We start from the raw sequence: 24,409 nt of genomic DNA, 5'->3' as shown, positions 1-24,409 counted from the left end.
CTTTTTTTTGAAGTCCATAGCTCCACAATGTCATTAATATTAGGTTGATCTTCTTCTCATGGATTCAAATGAAACATCTATTTCATCTTTTCTTGTTTCGAAGACTGCAATGCAACATTCACACCTTATAGCATTCAAGATAAACAGTTACAAGATCTGAATTCTTCTGCATTTACCATTACAATGATTTGGCCATGATGTATACTACAGAAGAATGACAAAACAAAACCATTCTCCTTAAATCTTTACGAACCCTGCTCTGATGAAAACCCAAGAGCAAGCTCTGAGACAAATCACAACAAGATATTGTGTCTATATCTTCTCTTTTACTCCATGTACATATCCCACTTGCTACCTACCGGTATTCTCATAGTCCTCAACCTGGTATAGATCATTGTAGCTCTGACTCTGAGATTGCTTGTTGCAGATACTTGAAGGATTTGTTATAACTAACAAAGCCCATGAACCAGAACTCAAACTCGTCAACTGTAGCTATCTGAATGTATTTTTGTTCCGGCTTGTTCATGTTCTCACTTGGGATGGCTCCCTTAATCCTTTCAAGAGGAATCAGGACCTGCAGAAAGGAACAAGTTTAAGTTAGACAAAGTATTCATTATTTGTTGCATGAAGCCTAATAACATAGTTTGACTTGGTATATTAATTGGATGATTTGTGGATCAAGGATTACCTTGTAAGGAACTTGTGCCATGTCTCCTTTAGGAGAAGTCAATGCCAAGGATCTATCGCTGCGGAATGCGATCTTCTTGGTTGATATGAAGAGCATTCCTGCGATAGGACCAGCTGTGGTTGACAAATAACACTGGAAGGCCTTCAACAATCTTTCTCCTTTCTCAACAGAGAAGGATTGTCTGAAGACCCTCTCCAAACCACCAGCTTGAACAATCCTTGCACCTAATCTCAACTTCCCTTTCACAGTTTCAGATAATTTGGGCCCCAAAGTCACTGTAATGACAAAGAAGGAGAATAAATTGTTCGTCAGTAATGTTTCTAAATATTCAACTAGTAAAAATGCATTTGAATAGGTGTTGAAGTTTTTCCATAGTAAAGCTTGGAATAGGCTTTTAGATGATTACCATGTTCTCGGATGCCTTGCGCGTAATTATCTGCTTTTTTGCTCAATTTGCTCATCCAATGAATAACAGAATCCTTCTTGTCTGCAATTCAGAAAGATAACAATTATATAGATGTTGTTTATTTTCATCTGCTTCAATTCATAAGAGAAAAATATGAATATGTTCATATTGAGAGAGAGAGAGAGAGAGAGAAAGAGAGAGATGGAAGTGATTATTACTTTGTTTGGAATCAAAGGATCCACATGAATTGGACTCTATGATTAAATTGCCAGACTCTGAAGGAGAAGAAGAAGAAGAAGAAGAAGCAGATCCTCTTGTCAAGTCCTCTCCTGCATATGTTACAGAGCTGACAGGAATTCCAATTGCATGCTCATGGTTCAAGCTCTCCATCTTTGAAATGAAGCTCCTCTTGGCTATTTTCTTCCCTTTTCTGAGATGTGTTTCTCTTCTAAGAAATGCTCCTTGCTTCATATCACCATTAGGGGGGATTCCTTTTTATAAGATGAAGCAAACCAGGAGGTGGTGAATAACTTTAAAGGAATAAAGTGGTTAGCTGAATCAGACATTGTGCTGCAGAGTCATCATCACCTCATCAAGGATAAAAAGAAGTCTTAATGTATTGATCCATAGAAGAAAAGGAGGAAAGGGTCCCAGTGCTTTTGAGTCATCCATCCAATTCCTACAGGTTTTTTTTTTCTCTCTAAAAAGAAGGCTTATCCATGAATAAGCCTTAACCTATGGTTGAATAGCCACCTAACTTTCAAAGAGATTTATTATCATTTTCTTATCCAATCTCTCAGGCTGGATAAATTATAAAACCCTTTGATTAGAAGCCATCATAATATTGTTTTAACAAAATAGCTTCCACCTTTTCCTCCTTTCTCCTCTCCAATAAAGGCCAAATAAGCCCGGGTAAAACTGTGCTAGATAATTTATCAAGGTTAAATATTATACTGCTTATTAGAATCTCTATTATGCAATTTTGTTATTTTTTGCTTAAAAGACCACTGCAGTATATTCCTCCTCCAAGTTAAAAGGTAGTTCTGGATTTCTCCATGATGTAATGAGTAGATGAAGTCAAAACTTTTATAGCATTTGATGACCAAAAATGATCGCTTTGTTGCTTTAAGGAATTGCATGCTATTAGTTGCCACACATTTGATTCAATTAACATTGAGGAGACCCTACCAACTTAGATATGCAAATATGTAACCAGATTCTGCATTCAAAAGTGGACCAGCTGATGGTTGGCTGATGTGGAACTAGACCCATATGATCTGTAAATGAACCTACTTTTAGAATGATGTTATTGGAACACCATTACTCTCTTGCTGATATGGAATGAGAGCCATCTGATGTGTAAAACTAACAACTTTCCAATAGGATTTAGTTGAGAAATTCCTTCTCTCTTCTTCAAAGCATTTATCTTTCAGTATTAATAAAAGAGATTATTACATTTAGACTTTCTAAACTATTATCTTTTTTTTATACTTTTTCTAAACTTTTTTTTTTATGACATAGAGATCTCCTGAACTATTAAAAATGTCTTACCTTTGACGTCGTATATGAACAAATTAAAAATGCTAAAATATTTCTAAGAAGGTAATGACATGTTGATAAATTGAAATTTTTCTATCTTCATTCCTTCAAAATACAGAGATAAACACATTTTATAATTACTCATATTACTTGCACGTAATAATTTATGTATGAAAAAATAATAGAAACCTAACGAATAAGATGTTTGAGATATTATTAATAATCCAAAAAATATATATATTAAAAAAAAATATGAAAAATGGTGATAGTTCAAGCGCTCTCTCTCTCTCTCTCTATTAACACTAGATAAAATGGGCCAATTTTTCGACAAAATGGGAAAAAAAAGGTGATCATTTGTACAAATTCAAAAACTTGATACCTATTCTTATAAACTGCTTCAAAAAACAAACAAAAAAGAAGACATTTTCTTTGTTTTCACTTTGATTACTTGCAGACCCACTTCTTCTCAAGATTATTTCTTCATCCAGGGTGAAAAGTACTTCACAAGTAAACTCTAGAATGATCTCATCTGGCCTTTTCAAGAGGCCCACAATGTTTGTAAGAGCAATGAAAGAGAACACAGTGGATCTAAAGCATTGGTCGCCCACCATGTGGTAGATAAGGCATCAAAGATCGATCTCCATGCACATTCCTGTCCCTTTTGATGAAAAGATGCCGACAAACAGAGGTGGTTTAGGCTAAATGTATCAACTTTTCTGGCAGAAATTGATGCATTCACTCACATGAACATCATTTTCACCTAACCATATCATCAGAACAAACTAAAGTTTATGTCCTCATACTTTGGAGTGAATAAAACAGAGCTACTTTAAACATAAGAAAGTTAAGAGGAATCATAGTTTGCAGAGATGTGCACAATTCCTATGATGATGTTGATTTTCAGATTCTGTTTTCAAAAGATCTATGACCATCTCACTTCTTTGGTCAAAGAGATTGGTTAACAAGTAATTCATTTGATATTTCTAAGTTAGTAGATTATCTATTTGCTGTAGGTATTACAGTAGACAACTAAAGTTTGTGGTCATACTCCTAAAACAAGCAGAATGAAGCAAATTGAAGACAAGCATGCCATTCTTGCCTAAGAAATTTAGGATCTTACACTAAAACTCAACAACTCTCAGTAACACATTGACCCATTTGCAATTAGATAAATTTAAGACAATCTTTTAGTTTCTCTATCAATATAACAAGAAGGTTTGCTTACTAGAATCTAATTATGATTAGAATTATCAGTTCTCATGCTAGCTTTTGGAATATTCTAATGGAAACCACTTGTATCATTGTATGGTGTTATGTTTGAAAGTAACCTCAATGAATTATATTTGCAAGCATCTTTCTCTCTCTCTCCCTTTCCTCTCTCAAAATTTTTTGTTACAATTAGTCATTGAGAGGCACCTGGGATATGACAATATCAAAGTATCTATGAGCTAGGCAATTAAAGTCATTACTAAGGAGCTGAAATTAGAATTCTGTACATCCACTTGCGAGTTTATTTTAGTATAGAGAAAGTTAATTAAACTTATATTGCAGTTAGCCAGTTCAAAATACAAAACCTCTTAGACTTTGAATGAAACTTTCTTCAGTTCTAAGCTATCTAAAGAATAGAAAATTCGCAGTATCATAAACCAAGCTAAGCATGAGACTAAGTGATGTTGCATTTCCCTTATTGTTTATTCAACTCCTTGTAATCAAACTATCGTATGATGCGAATATTATTTGTATTCAAATTCAAATTCTTATTGACAAAATTTTATTGGGTAGTCCCATCTTCTATATCTTCTCTGACTTGTGACTGGAGATATAATAAATAGGACTAATTATATTTAAACCTTCTGAATTATTCTTCTTCTTTTTTTAAATTATTTCTGAACTTTTCTCACACATAAACCTCTTGGAACTTTTCAAAATATTTCACTCCCTTCAAACGCCATAGAAAAGTTGAAAACCCCCTAAGAAAGTAAAAGTATTCTATAAATTAAAATGTCTCCTTTTTCTCTAAAATATAAAGATAAAATGTATTATATAACTACTCACGTAATTTGTATGTTAAAACTTCTCATGAAAAGAGTGACGAAAACCTAAATGACTCAGATCTAATTGAAGTAGAAATCAAGTGCAGTTAATTACTTACTTAAAGTGCAGCATTAGTATTAAGGTTAATTATAACTCCTTTAATTAGTGCCTATTTGACATACTATCGTCTATTTATTTGCTGGTAACACTTTGACCCAGAGGAAAAACGAGAAATGACCTTCTTTTTTATCCTCTCTATTATTATTTATATTCAAACTCAAATTCTTATTGCCATTTGCCAAGCCATGAAATTATTATTGGGCCAACCTTCTTTCCTAATCTTCTCTGTTGACTTTGACTCAGTTCAGGAGATATACGTAATCGTTGATTTAATTAATTACAGTATTTAATATATCAACGGTTAGAAGGGCAGAAAAGAAGAACTCAACATTAATTATTTCTTCCATACGTTAATTACTGCCGGTGCCTTATTAGACCTTAATCACCGCCAATAATATCTTAGGATACGTCATTAAATACACAAAGAATTATCAAACAAAAATAAGGTTTTGGCCAAAGTTTTTTTTTAAGTCTTATCGCGTCTCGATCTCATCTCATGCATCACTTGACTCCACGTCATATACTGTTTGCATGCTCGTTCTTCGTCTATTTATATGCGTACCCAATCCATTCAAGAACCCAAACATCCACACAAATAGATATATAGAGTTATATACAAAGAGTCAACTCCCTTGTGCTCACGCTGCTCTCTCCCTCTTAAGCCCTAACCCACCCCAAACTAAACATAGCTCCTCGCCGCCGGCTTCTCGACAAGTGCGACGTCTCCGGCTACTTACCGGGCGTATCCGGCGACTGCTACACCGACAACAACGCCGAGTGCTGCCAGGACGGCCAGTCCTATCCGCTATACCAATGTTCACCGCCGGTGACCGGAGAAACGTCAGGGTTGAGGACCCTCAACAGCTTCGCCGCCGCCGGCCGACGGTGGAGACAAGTCTTTATGTCATAATAGCTTCCACAGTGATACCGAGCTAGTGGTGGCTCTGTCCACTGGTTGGTTTGATGGAAAACGCCGCTGTCTTCAGAATATTAAGGATTAATGCTAATGGTCACTCGGTGTTGGCTAAGGTGGTTGACCAGTGTGACTCGCCTCACGCGTTCCGAGCGCCGTGTCGGATTAATATCGTGGACGCATCGAGAGCAGATTGGTGAGTATCAGATCACATGGTTCGACGCATAAAAGCTTCTCGAAGATCGTGTATTTAATGTATTAGTTTGTGTGTTTAATTTTATGTTTACGGTTGTTGTTAGTGGGTGAAAAATAAGCTGCGAACGCAACCGTGTGCTTCTGTGAATTTCTACTAATAATATGTGACAGAGATGTATAAGACATACATCTGAACAGTGATACCAATTTCATGCATTAGCTCTTGAAAATTGAAAATATTCACAATTTAGAAGAAGAAAAAAATAAATAGAGAAACCTCGTTGTTTAAATGAGACATAAATGAGCCACTAGACATCTGAAAGAACCAAGATTTAGATGGTAAAAATACTCGGGTTGGAAAACAGAACGAGGAAAGGAGCTGGGAATAATGTTTGAAGCTGCCATTACATCTCATAAGAACGACAGACGAGTAATAAGTTGAATAGGATTTTGCGGTACAAAAAGGCAATTGAGCTGTACAGTCTTGAAAGTATAGACCTAAACATTCATGTAGATAACGAGAAAACTGAAGCCTCACACTATGAAAAATCTCAAGTTCTAATAAAGACTAAAGTTGATTAACAAAAATAATGTGCCGATCTAAATTGCAAACTCGTCCTCTTCATCCGCAACCTTCAATACTCCTTGCTCTGCTGTGTCGCGCAGCATGGCAGCTGTTGAATCACTTATGCCAAGCAAGAACTGTAACCGGGCAAGCTTTTCGGGCATCGGTATACTCTTCAGGTATACACAGTATAGGTCAGCAAGCTCTTCTTGGGAAGACCAGGACAAGGGTTCAGAAGGGACGGCCATGTCGCACGCAAGCATGTCATTTAGGGATGCAACCTGCACCGAGAAAAAAATTTAAAAAAAAATAAATAAAGTCATGGTTATATGTTCTTCAAGCCACCACAACAGCTATATATTGCATTTTTTTAACTGAATCATCACAAAATTTTACGACACCAGATAATACTGCAAGTTAAGACATTTTAGAGGATGAAATTTGACTAACTTGATCACATGTACTACATTATACCTGATAAAAAAATTCATTTGTATTATTTTATTTATTTTCAGATGATATGAAGAAAATCAAATCCCCAAGTATAAAAAGAAAGTCGGCAACAAGCTCGCATGACATGATAGAAAAGTATTTACCACTCCTTCTCGGTTCCTTTGCCGGAGTAATGCAACAGCTTGAACAAGTGAGTTTTGTATCCTAGCCTGAGCAATTTCCTGAACAACCCCTTTTGCCTTCTCCAGGTTTATACTAAGATCTGCTGGCACTTTTTCATATACTTCGTGTTCATCAAATACACCTTTACCAGATGAAAAGATCTCTTCCACTGTCTTCTTAAAGATATTCTCTCGCAAGTTTTCCGAGATCATGCTGTCCAAATCAATATTCGCTTCTTTTAACTCTCTAACTTGTTGTATACCAATCCTCCCTCGATTCACAGCCGTTTCAATTGCAGCTCCCATCTTTGTTGTAGTTATATTCTTAATAACTTTTTGTGCATATTCAGCAGGCAAGCCCACCTGCTTCTGGACCTCACTAAGTTGTTCGATCCTGGCCTTGGTCAATTGTCCATCAGCTAGAATCACCTCAGCCCGTTTCATAAATGACTGTTCAGCAAACTTGATGTGGATATCCACAATCTCTTTACCCGTCAAACCAAGAATTCCTCCAAGTTGATTTAGCAGCAAATATTCTGAATTATCTTTCTTTGTGGTAATCTGTGCCCCAAATGGAACCACAGTGACTTCCCCCGTAAGACAAAAGAGCAAGTATGTTTCATATAAATCAGCTCTGTCCCTAAAGGGAAGGTCATCTTTGAGCGTTATTTCTGTCTGACCAGGCTTACCCATCTTAGCTTCGAGTTCTTTGCTAGGCCTTGTTTTTCTTAATGTTTGCAGTGACTCCCATTCGTCTTCTTCCTCTGTTTGATGAGATTCAATATTAACAGGTTCAGCTGATGCTGCTGTCTCCTCTCCTTTAATGTCAGATATCAATTCAGTCACTACCAAGGTGTTGAATGCTATCATCTTTTTTAGCTCTTTTGCAGTTTCAATGCGGCTGCCTGCCCCTCTTGATCGCTGTACATAATTCATAAACATCCTGCGCACCTATGCAAGGAAATAAGAAAATTAACAACTGCAAGTACAAAGATATTCAATATCAAATGAATCACCAAATCATTTCTGTAAGAAACAGATCTTCCCTCTCTATGAGTAACGAATGATGTGACCTTAGACAAAATGCATACTGCCTTGTGATAAGATCATAAGAGATGTTAATACTAGGGTAAATACGTACTGCTTTGCTAGCAATGGCCATGGCATCTTCCTTTGTTAAGCGCAAGCCTTGAGAAGCTTTCCTCACAGATGCTCTAATATTAGCGTCATACCCTTCAACACCTGAAGCAATTGCATCCTTGACAACCTGAAACATTAGTCAGCATCAGTAGTAGCAACAAAATGACAAGAAAGAAGAAGCCATAATCTCAGAAAAAACCTTGATCATCCTGAAGTTGATCCTACATGTAAAGACATATGCCTCTGTGGTAGTAATATTCAAAACACATAAAGAAAACTGAAAGCTACAGTTATAGCTCAGTGGTTAAATCCAGACCAAAACAAAGATCATGGACTCGATTTTCTCTATAAATGTTGGGAGTTGATATTTAGTAAATTTTTCATGAAAACTTTTATGTGCATAGTTGCACCCGTTATTTGGTGAATTTTCCATGGAACCTTATATCCAGACCATAATCCAGTTGTCTAACCTTTGTTTAGTTTATGGTCTCGTAACCTATTTAAAAAAAGAAAAGAAAGCCAACATGACAACCAAAGGCACTACCAACTACTAAAATAAACAATGTAAGCAGTTATTCCTTCTAAGGTCTAATATTAACAGTGAGGGTAAGATACTTATTTTCTCTCAGGAGATGCATAAAGAATTTTAAAAACTTGGTTTAAGTAACAGAACAGAGCACCAAAAATGAACAAAGAGTAGGGATATTTTATCCAAAGTAGATTGTCAATAAGAGATAAAAATAAGTAAATAAATAAAAACAGAGAAAAAGTCAGTAGCCCCACAGACATCAATAACGCTAGATCTCCTTTTACCACATCAGCAGAAAGCACTGCTGAAAGTACAAGTATTCTATGTTTGAAGTAAACTGTCAAGGCATTGAGTGGTTAAGTTTGATGAAATAAATAGTCACAAATTCCAGCGAGTTGTTTCAATAGAGAACCTATTTTGAAAAGAAAACAGAACTCTAAAACTAGGTACCTTCTCGAACAAGCGACCACATATGTCAGCATGAGCTGCATCAATAGTTTCTTGAGGAATACATAGACGGACTTGATAGGCCATTAAAGCTTCAACTTCCTCCTTACTCAACTCTCCATCAGCTACAAACTGCTGAAGCTTTTGCCTGTAAATTTCTGCGAGAAGTTCAATACATCAGAACCTTATAGTCATGCTCTAAAAGATCATAATATCTCTTATGAAAATTAACAATAAAAGATACTTCAGCATGTAGTGTATCAGATATCTACAATGATGAGCAGGCCCTATGATGGTGATATTACTACATGGGCGTCACTAAACCAAATTCATACTCTAAGCTTTTACAAGATGCACCTGCCCTCAGAAACAGAGAACAGGTAGCACTTAACAATGAGATTTTATGGTTGATTAATTTCAGATATAAATTTCATTCGGATAACAAAAACATCAGGATCACCTAACATCACATACTATAATAACATTTCAAGAAATGAAACATTATCACAAAGACTGACAGAGGAACTCTACAGGACATAAGAAAATAAAATGCCCATTAAGTACCTTCATGCATCTTGCTAGCATTTTCTGGATCAAAATGCAACTCTTCACACAGGTTTTGGAGGAAGGCTGCTTTGCTAGGAGCAGCTTCAAGATCACTGTTGAAAACTTTTGAAAGCCGTTTTCTATAGACCGTAGAGGTAATATCTAGCATGATTGATTCTGTCTCCCGCTTTCCTAGACCAAATATGTTCTTCAAATTGTTCAAAGAATCAAGCTGCAAAGTTTTTTTCCATAGGAAATAAGATATCAGTAAATTTAACCTTGAGAAAGCACAAGTATCTGGAGGAGGCTAGGCAATCTGAAAAGAAAGTTGCATTTGTTTGTTCAGAAAGACATGGAAAAGGACATAACAAGCATAATAAAGAGCTCCATCTCTTTTAGAGAATTGTACGGGGAAAAAGAACCATCATTAATGTTCTAATACATTGACATCAATCTTGTTATTTTAGAAACATTTTCGAAGTATAACATAGAGCAGATTTCAGGGAAAAAAAGAACAGAAGAAAATCAAGTCTGAAAATAAGGTGTACTTTTGTTTGTCTTCTCTATTCTCCTCCCTTCCCTTATTTCTTTAATTCTCTTCTATATTTTTCCACACAGCCTGTTTATTTAGTAGTCCTCGCTTTTCTTCTCCTTCCATTAGCCTCCTACAAGCTGTCGCTTTTTCCTCTTCTTTCCTCCTTTCCACTCAGAGCCAGGTCAGTATTTTTTATCTTACAATTATTTCCCTTCTCAACCCTTTCTCCCAACTCTTTAATATTGTTCATGCTACGTTCATCCACCAACTAAGACCTGGTTCTCCAACACAGTCAGTTGGTTTAATCTTGTTAATTTTTTTTTTCTTCTACTTCCATTAGCGACCAAACACTGTGGGTTTTCCTCTTCTTCCTTCTCCTTCCCACTCACAGCTAGGTAGATATTTCTCGTCTTACACCAATTTCTCTCCTATCTTCTTCCAAATCTTTAGTGTTGCTCCTGATGCCTTTCTTCCTATAGCATGAAAAGCCTTTTTTACTAGTCAAGTTCTAATGATGATTAAAAAATTTCACATCCCCCAATGTTGATTTAGAAGTTCAGCTAGTAATTAACTCGTGTATATATGGAGAATGGAGAATTATAAGCATGGCAGCAAGAGATCATCAATCCACAGATCACGATAACAACAGTAAAAGTAAAATTGACCTTTTTCACATCAAGATGTCCATTAGGAAATGCTTCCGTTGCGTATGCTCTATAAAGAAGCTTTAAATCATCCATCTTTCTATCACCATCATATTCTCCACCTACGAAAGAATATAGACATGAATGCCATCTTTTAACATGTTTGCATACTGGCACAATTTAAAAAACATACAAGATGGATCAAGATTATCATACCTAACAAAGAAATAGGTCCCACACCTGGAGCGAATTGACCAGATTCAGCATGTTTACCTAATGAAGTCAGCAAATCATTAAACGCCAGAACCTTCTCAAGCTCTTCCATAACCTGTGTTGTCCCCCTTCTGGCATCCCTCTGATTTGTCAGTAATAAAACTATGCAGTTCTATTATATGCCGTGTGATTTATCACAAGACATAAATCGGTAATGTAAATAATTTTGCATATTCAGTTTAATACCATCTTTTCAACAGTCACTTGCATAAGAAAATAAAGTGATCTAACCAAAATACCATGCCATCTTTCTTTCATTACTTGTATAATGCCAAAAATAACTCCACTTCATGAAAAAAATCTTGGTTAATTCAAAAGATTATCAAAAGCACTCGGTTGCTAGGTCCAAGTTTTCCAGCTTTGGCTAACCTCAATCCTACCATGAAACTAATCTATTGACTGATCTCGGAGGGGTATCAGCCGATCCGAGCAATACCCAATCCAGATTGGGCAAGTTTCGGTTGTTTCGATTGAAATGAAACGAAATCAAAAGAGTAAAAAGGGAGAAAGAGAGGGAGGATAAGTAAGAAAGAAAGGGAGAAAGAGAGAGAGAGAGGGGTGACAAAGATAAGAGAGTGAGAGAAAGATATGGTAGGGAGCTCGTTAAAGAGAGAGAATAAAAGAAAAAATTGCATGTCTGAGGTTGACAGAGTTGGATTTGCGTCGGAAGAGTTCGTCAGATGTTGATGGAGACCGAAACCACATCAGAGAAGCATCGGATTGAGATAGAGAGGAAGGGTCAGAGTGCTAGAGAGAGACAAGGAGGAGAGAGTTGGAGAGGGAAAGGGATACGAGGGAGAGACCAAAAGGAGGGAGTCCGAGGGGGAGAGGATTTTGAGGAGACAAAGAGGAGGGAATTGGAGAGGGAGAGGATTTTGAGAGAGAGAGAGAGGGAGTAGATTTGGTTTTTTGGAAGTGAGAGTGAGATTAGAAAAAAGGAGATGGGAGAGAGAATTGTTAAGACAAATAGTAGGAAAGATGTTAGATAAAAGAGAGTTTGTGAAAGAGAGCTTTTTTATTTGTTTAAGAAAGGAAAATAGAGTGTGTGAGTGGTAAAATGGGAGAGAGAGACAAAAAGTGAGAAAATAACTCTTTTTTATTTTGAGACTTCTTATATAAATAATTTATAGTCATATCTTATTATTATTTTTTCTAACATTTTATAATTTTTCAGTATTTATAACAAAAATTAAAATGCAAATCGATAACGCTGATACAGCCGACACATTATTTTTTCGAAAGGCCGATCCCAAACTTGGCAATTGATCTCCTTCATAAACCTAACCAACATTAGTCGACTAACCTTCTGTTAGGCATTCGTCGACTTTTTGCTCAATAATCATTGGCTTCACAATCAGAGAGGAGAGAGAGGAGGCTTGAAATGGTAGTTGTTAAACCAAGGGATAGAGATTAGTCGCCCAAAAAAATAATATTATCGGCCGCCTGTATCCGATCAGATTTTTTAATTCTGTAAAATCCTAAATATTGCTCAATAATGCAGAAAATTTTCTTAAAATGTAGAAAAAATGACAGTACAATAAGAAAATAATAATTAATTGCATACAAAGCTAAAAACTAAAAATATTAATATAAGTATTCACTCAAAGAAAGAAGAGAGAGGAGCGAAAGAACCAAAAGAGAAAAAAAGAAAAACATTAAAAATCACTTTTTTGCTTCTACACTAAAGAAAAAGAATAGAAGAGAGAGAAAGAGAGTAGAAGAACAGAAAAAAAAACTTCAACTTCTATAGTGAAAAAGAAGGAGAGAGAGAGTGGAAGAACTGAAAAGAAAAAAGGAAAAGAATTATGTTGCTTATGCAGTGAAGAAGAAAAAGAAGAGAGAGAGAGAGAGAGAATGGAAGAACCAACAGAAAAAAGAAAAAAAACACATTTTTTTCTTCTACAGTGAAGAAGAGAATGAGAAGAGAGAGAACTGCAACGAAGAAGAGAAGAGAGAGAGGAAGAAACAAAGAAAAAAGAAAAAAAAACCCTACAAATCTAAAGTCTGCCGAAGCACTAACTTTGGTCGGGAGAGAGAAAGAGAGATGATGACAGGGACATCAATTATTGATGTCTCTGGGTCGAATGTGAGTCATATCCATTACGGATCTAACCCATTTGACCCAAATCGGTCGATCCTGACTTGGATCGGTCGTTACGCCTAATACCCACCCGAAGCTAGTCAACCGATTAGTATTTGAGCCAAATCAGGATTGATTGATTTTTGGATCCATGTGTGTTTATGGATCGTAACAACACCCTACCACTTATATTAGCTAATCATGTTGAAAGAGGATTACTATCGCTGCAATATATCATGACCTAAACAGATGTTCAATTAAGTTCAAAACCACTTGGCCGACTTGACTAGCTAATACAAGTACTACAGTTTTCTTATCCCTTAGGAGTTGTGATGGATCCATTTCAACGGCAAACCCTCTCTTTTCGGTTGGCCAAGGTCCTCTTCTCCTACCCAACTGAGGGACACACCACTTATGCCACCCAGGCCAAAGAAGGGACATGACAACTATCACCCGAACCAAAGCAAGCAACATAGCACAAGCCACCAAAATAATAATACTTGAGCGCAAATTACCAATAAGAGACATGTTGAACAACAGTTGAAACCCTTGTTATTTAAACAGTAACTCATATTGTGCTCCTAGTACATGATATTGCACATGAACAGTAAGCAACCTAGCAATGGCAATGTTGTGTATTATTGTTAGGAGGCGCTTGGAAATAGAATTTCTTTTAGCCATGTTTCTCAAATTTAATTGAAGAATGAAATTGACTAGAAAGTCCTTGTTTAGCAAATTAAAATTAATATCAATCATAAAAAAAGAGTCATTTGATACTACTTTGGAACAGATAATAAGAGTCATACAGTGCTTTTGTTCGAGACTTCAAAATATCAAGTGCTGCTGTGACATTTTCTTCAACTAATTTCCTTGTGTGTTCTCTAAGCATCTCAGCAGCAATCTGCAAGGAACCACAGAGAATTTAAGGATCAGAATTCATGATTAGCACTTAAAAGACACTAAACAATATGCTCAATTGAACGAGAAGAAAACTATGCTTCAAATATCTATCAAATTTGGCAGGCCAAAATGAATAAAACCTTAAAGGGTTCACCTCATCAGAAAGTTTATAAAGGACTTGTGCTTTTCTCAACTCAATCAGCTGTTGTGCCTCAATATCTAACAAAAGAAGAAAAGTTGTGTTTATTTTACACACAACACAAAATAATTGATGTGTAGTGCGTACAACAATGAAGAGGATATAGAGAAAGAAAAGAAAGACTACTTAGCCAACTGGCAACAATTTCAGAGCTCTCTGTACTTTCAGTCTACATGACGGCCTCACAACAAGCAACAACCAAGTAAGATCATGAATATTTTAAACAAGTTCCAGATCTAAGGAAGTTATATGGTAAACTTACCCTTAAAGTGAAGTTTCCAAAATGCAACCTAAATTTGATATGCCTAATGATATCAACATAAGATAGAAAGGATTGAACTATCAACAATATATACACCACTATTTTCTCATTTCTTTATGAAAAGAATGGAAGCAGATCGTGTCCTACCGACCCAACAGCAACTGGTGTGATCTGGGGTGAAGAATGTTGTAACTGTTGGAGTAACAATGACATGACAATAATAGAGACTACAGAGCGGGTCTGACATCCCGAACTCACCTCCCATTGCCTCTCTTCCGAGGAAGAATCCATAGACATAGCACACATGCTAAAAATAATGGGCAACATACATTCAGTGAGCCTTTTTTTATCAAATATTAACTCTAGGAACGAAGAGGTAACTAAGAAAACCACACTTAGTTGAGTGAAATGAACAAAAGTAGCAATGAATATCATGATATCAAATTACAAAATCTCTTTATCAACTTGGTAAATGTGTCATTTATTTTTGTGATAAAAGATATGCAAAAAAGTGATAAGAAACTAGCTACATTATATCAGTGTCAAACTATGATAAAAGCTGAAATATGAAATCATGTTCTTTGAAGGGAAAAAAGAATACTAAACCTGATATAAGCAAAGTTAATATACAAAAACATAATTTCATGTGTCACCTCTTCCAATAGATTCTATCTTGAAAGCATACAATCTCTTGGCATTGTCGCGAATAGCAATATCAACCTGTCATAGAATCACAATGTGCTATGAAAATTTGATATGAGTCAAAGAAAAAGTACAGGCACTATAACAGAGACACCATAAAGAAGATGTATCATCATATTTACTAGAACCAAAGCATGTTCAAGTAAAATGGGGACTTGCAGAAAAGGTATGGACAGAAGACGACTAGTGACATAATCATTATCAGCTGATATGCAAATCAGATCTTTCTACTTAAATTATCCATTGGGCCCTTTAAAATAATTAGCATAAATACTGATGTATAAAGCCCTGTGCACACTAATGGTTCACCCACTAGTACACCCACAAGCACACTACTAGAGAAAGCTAGAGACAGCATGCAATTCCATAACCATGTCCCAGCAGTGGTCCCTTCACCAATATTTCCTATGTTGACATATTTAACAATACAAAATGGGAGAAAAAAATTAATAACAGTATCAGCTACAAGTGAATACCTGAGAATCAGTGACCTTAAAAAGGCGTTTCCAAGGCAAAAGGAATGTTGATGCTTCTCCAAATACAAGACTTGATACATAAATGAGCTTCTGAAATGCCTGTGCAATTTATTCAATGGTAACATTCCGACAGTACTGTTGCCTCTCAAAAATGCTTAACAAGGTGGCTTAAAAATATTAGAACCTACCCGTCGTTGCTCCATATCAGCTTCACGATCTCCCGTTTCCAGCCTTTCCCGGAAGATTCTTCTTCCAATCTATAACAATAACAACCAAAAGGAAATAATTGGATAGGAGAACAAGAAGAACAGAGAAATGAAGATTCAAAGCACTTGATTAAAGAAAAGTATAAGACTAATTGAAAAAATAAGGAACCAAATTACAATACCTCCATGTGAACATTTGCTGCATCTGGATCATCAATTCCAAGAGCTTGTTTGAATTTTATAATTATCTCAACCTCATTACCTCTGAGATTTTCACCTCCAGGTGGGAGAACTGAAGAGACAAACCTAAGTGAAAAATGAAAAGAATATAAACCAACTTTCTAATTGCATAGCAGAGCACAACTCAAGAACTCAACAGACTCTCAACATAATAATGAGCAGAAAGTAGAGATATTGGCAACCAAAAATACAAGTCTTTGTACATCTCTTTCTTCTTCAAGATTCATGAAGATGGCCCCCATTTGATTTAGCCTATTGGGCATATCCAGGTAATATTGCCTGTACCAGTGATAAGCATTCCCCTAGGCAAAATTGATTTTGTGCATGTAAGGACATGATAACACTTCCATTCAAAGTTATTAAGGGAAAATTTACACAGTGACCAACCATTCAATCAGTAAATACTTAGTGCTGCTGATTACTAGTTGTATTAACCATATTGTAGTGCCTTACAACACATTTGCAATGAGGAGAAACCAGTGAAGAAATAAACTAGGGTTAAAAGACCCTATCTTAAAGAAGATCATATGCACTTCTAAATATTCCTAAGAGAATATAAAAATTGTTAGAAGCTAGAACTGTTGAGAAATCCTAAATATCAGTAATTTCTCTTCGTTTTATCACGTAATGGCATTTTTAAGAATGTTGTAAAAAGTACTAGACAGCCATAATGCTATAATAATTCATCTAATGCATGTTGATCTAAATTGCCTTTGAAGTTTGAACATATTCTCCTTCACTTGGCATGCCCTATTATTTTCTGGAATCCTGTACCTGTAAAAAGATAAATTCTGTCTCTAGTACTAGATTGACAGTCTAAATGTAACTTGTGAGATAAGATGCTACCTAAAACAGTCAATTGCAACATAGGAGTAATGTGTTAATATTTGGTAGGTAATATATCCTTCTGAAGGAGGATATCAATGATTACTCAAACAAACCCACAGATGCATCTTTATGCATTCAAAATATTTAAGCTTTACATGCTTTATAGTGAATTTATGTCTCTCCATAACGTTTTATCAGCCGCATTGTAACCAAGAGTAAGGAGTAACTAACCTGCTATACAATTCACAAAGTTCTGCTTTGAAAGCCTCATCTTGCTTATCAACACCGTATCTGCAATAGCAAATCAGAAAAACCAATTAGGTGATAAATAAAATAGTTGCCAGTTCATAGAAACAGAGATAGAAGCCGAACTACTTCTTAGCAACGGCTTCCACATCCTCCTTTCTCAGCGCCGTGGGATCATCGCAACCTGCCACAAGATTGTGTAGATTAACGGCGGCGACATCGGGCACGCTCGCATTTAGCGCGTAGACAGCCGCCCCTCCCGCCGCCCCAAGCGCGGCCGCTCCAGCGAGCCCCACAGTCCTGCTACCTCCAAAGCGAAACCCTAATCCATACCCGGCAGCAATAGACGCGGCAACGATTACAACGGAGCTCGCCAGCCTCGCCGGCGGCGACAGGGCGTCAACGAGCGTCTGGAAGCCGGAGAGCTCCTTCTTGCCGCCGAACACGGAAGGGGCGGCGGCGGTGGCGGAGGGGGTTTCGGAGACGAAGCAGCGTAGGCGGCGGCGGCAGCGGCGGGGGAGGGAGAGGTTAGGGTTCCGGCGACAGTGGAGGAAGAGGAGAGGGGAGGGTTTTAGAGGGGAGAAAAGGAGAGGAGAAGAGGAGGAGGTAGGGGTGGAGATTAGGAGGGAGAAATCCATTGCCGCCGTGGGTGGGTGGCTTCTTTCTTCTTCTTCCTCGTGTACTTGGAGTGGTAGGATAGAGAGGAAGAAGGATAGAGCGGAGTGGACGAAGCCAGAAAGGGGTTTCGGATTGGTGTTCTTGGGACAGAAGATAGAAGGAAGGATAAAGTTACCGTTAGTTTAGAAGGGAGAAAAAAAAAACACAGAGAAATAGAAATATTTTCCTTTTCCTTTCTCTTTTCTTCTTTGAAATAGCTAATAACTGGATCGGCTTAGAATTGGGCCCGGACCGGACCGGCCCGAACCTGGCCCAACAAGTACCATGAAACAGAAAGTTCCTGCATTCGAGATTGCAGATAATCCGCTCCCTTGTTAATCTGCCTTCGTCTTTAAGCATCGTCTCTTTGTCTGAACCCAAGATTCCGACCGAGTTCAAGATAAGCACATGCACCGCAAGCGGTTCTGCCCACTTCTCCGACTCCTTCCTCAACGTGCCACTCCTCCCACTTCCCCTTTCCACACGTGTCCACGCACACTAGTTACCACCTTTCTTATAATAACTCTCTCTCTTCTCCCTTCCTCGTGCAAGAGCTAGCTGAGGAGGAGAAGAAAAGAGATCGATTTCTATCCCAATCCATACTATTAATCCAACCATGCCGCCTCGCCGATTCGCTGTCGGACGCACCGAGGAAGCCGTCCACCCTGACTCCATCCGCGCGGCGCTCTCCGAGTTCATCGCCACCGCCATCTTCGTCTTCGCCGCGGAAGGCTCCGTCCTGGCTCTCGGTATATACCATTAAAGTTTCTCCTAATTTGTGAGTTCATGCATGTCTATATAATAACAATATTGGAACATGCATGCATGCACGCACGCACGCATGCTACAGAGAAGCTCTACAAGGACACGTCCACCGCCGGCGGTCTCGTGGTAGTCGCCCTCGCGCACGCGCTAGCGCTTTTCGTCGCGGTGGCGGTGGCCATTAACATATCCGGCGGCCATGTCAACCCCGCCGTCACGTTTGGCGCGCTCGTCGGCGGTCGGATTTCCCTAATCCGCGCCTTCGTGTATTGGGTCGCGCAGCTCCTCGGTGCAGTGGTTGCAGCTCTCCTCCTAAGGCTAACAACCGGAGGCATGGTAAGTGTAGCAATCTCCACTTTCGAGCTTTATATATACGTACACATTATTCCACGTGCGGATGATATATGTATTGTTATTAGTCCGTTATTCTATTATCTAACTCGTACATGCAATACGATTGAGCTACAAATTTTAACACGCAGCGTCCGCCGGGCTTCTCCCTCGCTTCCGGAGTCAGTGAGCTGCACGCCGTCGTCCTCGAGATCGTCATGACGTTCGGGCTCGTTTACACCGTGTACGCGACCGCGATCGACCCGAAGAGGGGGCAGCTCGGGACGATCGCGCCGCTCGCCATCGGGTTCGTCCTCGGGGCCAACATCCTCGCCGGGGCGCCATTCGACGGGGCGGCGATGAACCCGGCGAGGGCGTTCGGGCCAGCGCTGGTCGGTTGGCGGTGGAGGCACCACTGGCTCTATTGGGTGGGCCCGTTTGTCGGGGGTGGGATCGCCGGGGCGATCTATGAGTTCCTTGTGATCCCTGCGGAGATTACTCCGTTAGCGCACCAGCCTTTGGCACCCGAAGACTACTGAAACTTTTGGTTGGAATAAATGTCCAGTGTTTGTTAATTTCCTTCGTAATCTTTGTTGTGTGTTTGGAGACTGCTCTATATTATATATATATATAGAGAGAGAGAGAGAGAGAGAGAGAGAGAGAGAGAGAGAGCTCTGTTTGTGGTGTTAATGTTCATTTTCGATCATAAAACAAATAAGCTTATAGTTCAAACCTATGCTGTTATTTTCCTCATCTTACGCTTGTACTAATTTATGGACCTCTATAAGTTTTAATTAATTTGAAAAGGCAAATCAATGCCAGCTTTAAAGCTAACGTTCGTATATTTCTGCACCGAATTCCAACAATTAAATTCGAGCTTACAATAATATGCATGTACTCGTATCCATTAGAGGATCTAAATCAAAATAAAGTACTTTAATCCGGTCCTTAAGTTGGTGAGTGCTCGCTGGCTAGTCGTAGGATGAAGGACTAATTGGAATTTTCACAATAGGAGGTTTCTGAACACTGATAATTAAGGAAGAATGTGAACTGTGTAGCCCACAAGAGGGCAGAGAGATAGAATCTGCTAGAGGTTTGATTTAAATGATATTTTTTATTGTTAAGTTTTCATAAAGATTTCTAAATAATAGAGGCAGGATCTCTATAATTATACCTCGGCTGTGGAAGATGAGAATTTCTAATGAAATAAAAGCTTATGTATAGCTTGTCTACAGTAATAGAATCTCGACAAGAGATAATTTGATTAGGAAAAAATAGTTTAGAACTAATTGTTGTAGTTTTTGTAGCAAGGAGGAAGTGATCTGAGACTAATTGTTTTAGTTCCTGCAGTAAAGAGGAAAGTGTAAGGCATTTCTTTTCAAGTGCAGATATGCAAAAGAGCTCTTACAGATGGCAATAGGTTTCATCCTTGTGGATGTTTAGACCAAAGGAGAGTGTATAGGAGATTATTGAAATCGAAGATGATTAACTGCATTAGTTTGGTGGTTGTTTGGAGGTGTGCAGTGACAATTCTCATGTCTTCTTTTGTTTATCTGTTTTAATGTGGAGTAGCTGAATGAACAGAGAGAGTAAATGGCTTTTCTAAATAGAAAACAAAAATCCACGTTCATCAAGAAATAGTTAAACTGGATGGGCTCGGATATCCAAACTACTTTTCCACTGCTACGTGATCTCACCGGTCGGTGGCTATGGATAGAATCCGTTACATGAATTAAAAGAAGAGATGGGAAGATTAGGCTTTAACTTTGCTTTTCGTTTTTTTTTTGTTTTTTTTTGTTTTTATCAACTACGACGTAAAGAGATGCAGTTTGATGTGAATAAAAAACTTGCCAAACCACAAGATATCATAGAATCCATATCCACAGCTGTAAAGTTGCTCTGGCTAAAGGTTGGAAGTAATTCTTATCCAGGAGTTGGTATTTAAAAGGTTGCATTGGAGCTTGAGGAGTACTACCTGAAGGGAAGAGAAAGGAAGAGATGAGGAAGGACATTTTGTTGCATGGCATGGTTTTGTTACTTTTTCTTGGCTCATGGATGAGGGTGGAGGCGAGGAGGATGGTGGCCACCGCCGATGATGACCGGAGGAGTTTGCTTGCCAATGGGCTTGGTTTGACACCTCAAATGGGGTAAGTACTCTTCTTTTATTATCTTGTTCACCATGGATGGAATAAATAACAAGATAGTTTGTGAAAATTGCAGATGGAATAGCTGGAATTATTTTGCTTGCAGTCTCAATGAGACGATTATCAAAGAAACAGGTAAAAGATTGATTTACTCTCTAACTTCTACAGAAGGATTTATACTTTAACTTTATATATGTATGATGTATACTTGTCTTTTAATTATTTTTTATAGTTGTGCTGAGTATTTGTTATTGATTCTACAACAGCTGATGCACTGGTGTCTACTGGTCTTGCAAAGCATGGATATGAGTACGTGAACTTAGGTACTCCTCTCTTTGCCATTATACTCTGTTTATATACTACATACAGGAAGGAGAGATGAGAGTGTTGAATAAAGTAAGAGATAAAAATAACTAGAAAAGAGAGGAAGAAGCTAAGAATGAAGAAAGATAAAACTTGTTGCACTTAGTTCTCAATGAGTTTAGAATTTCATTTACTAAGTGTAAACAACTGGGTCATTTTTATATTGAGCAGCTAATGGAAATTTCACCTTCTTAATGACGCAGATGATTGCTGGGCAAACTATAATCGCACATTAAAGGTAATTCAAGTAATTTAGAAAATTATATGAAAGTGAGAGATATATAAACAATTGTATGAAACTTTCAGGGAGAGCTACTTGGAAATGAGATGACATTTCCATCAGGAATAAAAGCCCTTGCAGATTATGTCCATAGCAAGGGGCTTAAGCTAGGAATATATTCCTCTGCTGGGTAAGTATACTACTTTAAGCAATCATATTCTTCATTTTGAGCAGTCCTTATAAATTATGGCATAATAATTATAAATGACGTGGAATTAATAGATTGTTTGTCATTCTTAGGTTCCGAACCTGTAGCAATAGGATGCCAGGATCACTTGGTTATGAAAACATAGATGCTGAAACCTTTGCATCATGGGTAAGAATGTGAAAAACTTTCTGAGTACTTCCATTCGAATTCTTATAGTTAGATTAAGTGTAACCATGTTTGTATATTAGGCAGAGCACTTCATTTTGAACTTAATGAATGCAGGGTGTTGATTATTTGAAGTACGACAACTGCTACACTGATGGTTCAAATGAAACTGTGAGGTAATCTTTAAGTTTCGATGATATAAGTTATCGTTGCGGTACTAAAATTATCATTATATAACTGTTATGTAGGTTTGGAAAAATGTCTCAATCTCTAAGGCAGGCAGGGCGCCAAATCTTTTACTCTCTGTGTGAATGGTAAAGCAATATTTGCATGGCTACTTCTTGTCTTCAGCATTCTTTTGATATTTTTCTATTAGGATGACCAAATTTGATATGGAAGTTTAGGGGGTATGAGGATCCAGCAACATGGGGTGATATGGTAGGGAATAGTTGGAGAACAACTGGTGACATCAATGATACATGGACTAGGTATGTCTCGTGTTTGATTGAAAAAAAGAAGCAGCTAAAACTAAGATGCACAAATTGCTGTGGGATAAGATGACTTGGTAGTGTGGAATCTCATGCAGTATCTTTCATTTCATTTTCTGTAAAGTTTAACTTGCATAGGATCACATATCTGTTGCAGTATGCTCTGGAATATTGATCAGAATGAAGTTTACGCCGAATATGCGAAGCCTGGTGGTTGGAATGGTAACAGGCAACAAAAGCTGGCTGCTTTTTTAACAGCTTGAGACATAAATCTTGTAACACCATACTCTGTACTCTAGAAAGAATTCTATGACCATATATTGTTCCCTTTTCAGATCCTGACATGCTAGAGATTGGAAATGGAGGAATGACAAAAGATGAATATGTTGTACACTTCAGCCTGTGGGCTGTTTCAAAGGTAAATTTACACCTTTATACAGTTGTTGTAAATTGTTTACATCCACCAACAAGTTGCATCACCTTAGTTATAGATTTCGTTGTAATTCTGTAGGCTCCTCTTATAATTGGTTGCGATGTACGAAACATGACGAAAGAGACTTACGACATCCTTACCAACGATGAAGTTATTGCGATAAATCAAGGTCAGAAAATTCAGAGTTCATCCTACATACTGATACTGAACCGCGCAAATAACAATTTCTCATTCTTCTGAAATGCCTTCTGTAATGCATGGACAGATCCTATCGGTATTCAAGCGAAGAAAGTAAAGAAAGATGGAGATCTTGAGGTGTAAAACTTATTCTATGTACTAAATTCAGAAAGCTTTTCATTCACTGTATGAATTGGCCATCAAGTTAGATGCTTCTGCAGGTATGGGCTGGACCTCTATGTGAAGAGAGGACAGTAGTCCTTCTATTAAACCGAGCAGCTACAAAATCGATCACGATTACCGCTCACTGGGAAGAAATTGGAATTCCTCCAAACACAACTGTGGAAGCAAGAGATCTTTGGAAGGTAAATATGTACTGTTTATATTGATTCATTCAGTCTCAGGCCAGAAATCAGCAACTCAGCATTGATGAGTTGCTGATGTCTAAAATGTCTTCTAGATCACCTTGGCAATCTATTAACTATTTTGTTTTCAAAGAAATCAATGCATTTTATGCACATCTTACAACTATATGATTGAAAATTTGTAACCTTTTCTTTTGCTTCCCTGCAGCACAAGACACTGAAGGAGAAGCTAACAGGAGAGCTGACAGTCACTGTCAGACCCCATTCATGCAGGCTGTTTATGTTAAAACCAAAGTTGATCATCAAAGAAGGAATTGGATCATAGGAAACAAAAAAAAGAGGAAATAGTTTCTCTCTGTCTTTTGGTACTTAATTTCTATTGTAAGATGTATAATAGTATGAACAGATGAATCAGTTGAATGTTGTTACAACTCTGTCAATGAAATTTTTTTATATTATTTTTTTTCAAAAGAGTATATAACTAATTTTAAACAAATACTCATGGAATGTTATATAATCTAAGTTACTTTAATCCATGATTTATTCAAACCCTCTACATTTTAATGGCAATTGTGATATTATGAAAAATGTATCAATAAAGAAGTTTTTAGAAGTAACTTCATACAAATAATTAGGTTAAATGTATTTTATTTTCTTATACTCTAGAATAAAATTACTTTACCCCCCTTAAATTCACCTTGATGTACTTTTAACTAAGTTGTGTCTGAAGTTAGAAAGATATAAATGTATTTTACCCAATGTAATTTATT

At 37.5% G+C, this 24,409-nt stretch overlaps 4 protein-coding genes across 5 annotated transcripts; 2 read left to right on the top strand and 2 right to left on the bottom strand.

The window, feature by feature from the left end:
• Window positions 1-105: 105 nt before the first annotated feature.
• Window positions 106-1,651, bottom strand: LOC140781505 (GEM-like protein 7). Its single transcript, XM_073127503.1, has 4 exons — window positions 1,313-1,651; window positions 1,095-1,175; window positions 689-963; window positions 106-574 (listed from the first exon to the last, which is right to left on the bottom strand). The coding sequence occupies exons 1-4, from the start codon at window positions 1,563-1,565 to the stop codon at window positions 392-394; spliced, it is 792 nt and encodes a 263-aa protein (XP_072983604.1). The 5' UTR covers window positions 1,566-1,651; the 3' UTR covers window positions 106-391.
• Window positions 1,652-6,249: 4,598 nt separating this feature from the next.
• On the bottom strand, window positions 6,250-18,159 carry LOC140781771 (protein TIC110, chloroplastic). 2 transcript variants are annotated; one of them, XM_073127966.1, is made up of 16 exons: window positions 17,457-17,516; window positions 17,313-17,372; window positions 16,457-16,555; window positions 16,196-16,319; window positions 15,996-16,064; window positions 15,808-15,906; window positions 15,283-15,349; window positions 14,323-14,387; window positions 14,075-14,169; window positions 11,132-11,259; window positions 10,937-11,037; window positions 9,755-9,968; window positions 9,194-9,348; window positions 8,216-8,341; window positions 7,057-8,025; window positions 6,250-6,741 (listed from the first exon to the last, which is right to left on the bottom strand). In XM_073127966.1, coding segments are annotated over exons 3-16 (2,460 nt in total). In that variant the 5' UTR covers window positions 16,459-16,555; window positions 17,313-17,372; window positions 17,457-17,516; the 3' UTR covers window positions 6,250-6,495. The 2 variants fall into 2 exon arrangements, with proteins under 2 accessions (XP_072984067.1, XP_072984066.1); XM_073127965.1 differs by lacking the exon at window positions 16,457-16,555 and having other exon boundaries at window positions 17,457-18,159.
• Window positions 18,160-18,371: 212 nt separating this feature from the next.
• LOC140782471 (aquaporin TIP3-1) lies at window positions 18,372-19,847 on the top strand. Its single transcript, XM_073129057.1, has 3 exons — window positions 18,372-18,733; window positions 18,835-19,082; window positions 19,229-19,847. The coding sequence occupies exons 1-3, from the start codon at window positions 18,601-18,603 to the stop codon at window positions 19,613-19,615; spliced, it is 768 nt and encodes a 255-aa protein (XP_072985158.1). The 5' UTR covers window positions 18,372-18,600; the 3' UTR covers window positions 19,616-19,847.
• Window positions 19,848-21,027: 1,180 nt separating this feature from the next.
• On the top strand, window positions 21,028-24,110 carry LOC140782204 (alpha-galactosidase 1-like). The gene is made up of 15 exons (XM_073128656.1): window positions 21,028-21,223; window positions 21,297-21,355; window positions 21,487-21,543; window positions 21,787-21,821; window positions 21,890-21,993; window positions 22,104-22,179; window positions 22,294-22,352; window positions 22,425-22,490; window positions 22,581-22,664; window positions 22,822-22,886; window positions 23,000-23,082; window positions 23,176-23,266; window positions 23,363-23,412; window positions 23,496-23,639; window positions 23,848-24,110. The coding sequence occupies exons 1-15, from the start codon at window positions 21,075-21,077 to the stop codon at window positions 23,962-23,964; spliced, it is 1,239 nt and encodes a 412-aa protein (XP_072984757.1). The 5' UTR covers window positions 21,028-21,074; the 3' UTR covers window positions 23,965-24,110.
• The last annotated feature ends 299 nt before the right edge of the window (window positions 24,111-24,409 follow it).

The sequence above is a fragment of the Typha latifolia genome, chromosome 2, assembly GCF_019914945.1.
Source record: "Typha latifolia isolate L0001 chromosome 2, TyphaL0001v2, whole genome shotgun sequence".
Classification (NCBI taxonomy): domain Eukaryota; kingdom Viridiplantae; phylum Streptophyta; class Magnoliopsida; order Poales; family Typhaceae; genus Typha; species Typha latifolia.
Note: the sequence above shows the minus strand (reverse complement) of the source record. Positions and strands in the feature narration are given on the sequence as shown.

Coding starts and splice junctions, on each gene's coding strand:
- LOC140782204 (XM_073128656.1), top strand. CDS start 21,075: ATGAGGAAGGACATTTTGTTGCATGGCATGGTTTTGTTACTTTTTCTT. Junction 21,994..22,103: donor GGAATATATTCCTCTGCTGG/GTAAGTATACTA, acceptor TGTCATTCTTAG/GTTCCGAACCTGTAGCAATA. Junction 23,640..23,847: donor AAGCAAGAGATCTTTGGAAG/GTAAATATGTAC, acceptor GCTTCCCTGCAG/CACAAGACACTGAAGGAGAA.
- LOC140781771 (XM_073127965.1), bottom strand. CDS start 17,965: ATGGATTTCTCCCTCCTAATCTCCACCCCTACCTCCTCCTCTTCTCCT. Junction 15,350..15,807: donor TTAAGGTCACTGATTCTCAG/GTATTCACTTGT, acceptor ATTCTATGACAG/GTTGATATTGCTATTCGCGA. Junction 8,026..8,215: donor TGGCCATTGCTAGCAAAGCA/GTACGTATTTAC, acceptor TTCCTTGCATAG/GTGCGCAGGATGTTTATGAA.
- LOC140781505 (XM_073127503.1), bottom strand. CDS start 1,565: ATGAAGCAAGGAGCATTTCTTAGAAGAGAAACACATCTCAGAAAAGGG. Junction 964..1,094: donor GCAAGGCATCCGAGAACATG/GTAATCATCTAA, acceptor TTGTCATTACAG/TGACTTTGGGGCCCAAATTA. Junction 575..688: donor TGGCACAAGTTCCTTACAAG/GTAATCCTTGAT, acceptor TCCTTTCTGCAG/GTCCTGATTCCTCTTGAAAG.
- LOC140782471 (XM_073129057.1), top strand. CDS start 18,601: ATGCCGCCTCGCCGATTCGCTGTCGGACGCACCGAGGAAGCCGTCCAC. Junction 18,734..18,834: donor AGGCTCCGTCCTGGCTCTCG/GTATATACCATT, acceptor CGCATGCTACAG/AGAAGCTCTACAAGGACACG. Junction 19,083..19,228: donor GGCTAACAACCGGAGGCATG/GTAAGTGTAGCA, acceptor TTTAACACGCAG/CGTCCGCCGGGCTTCTCCCT.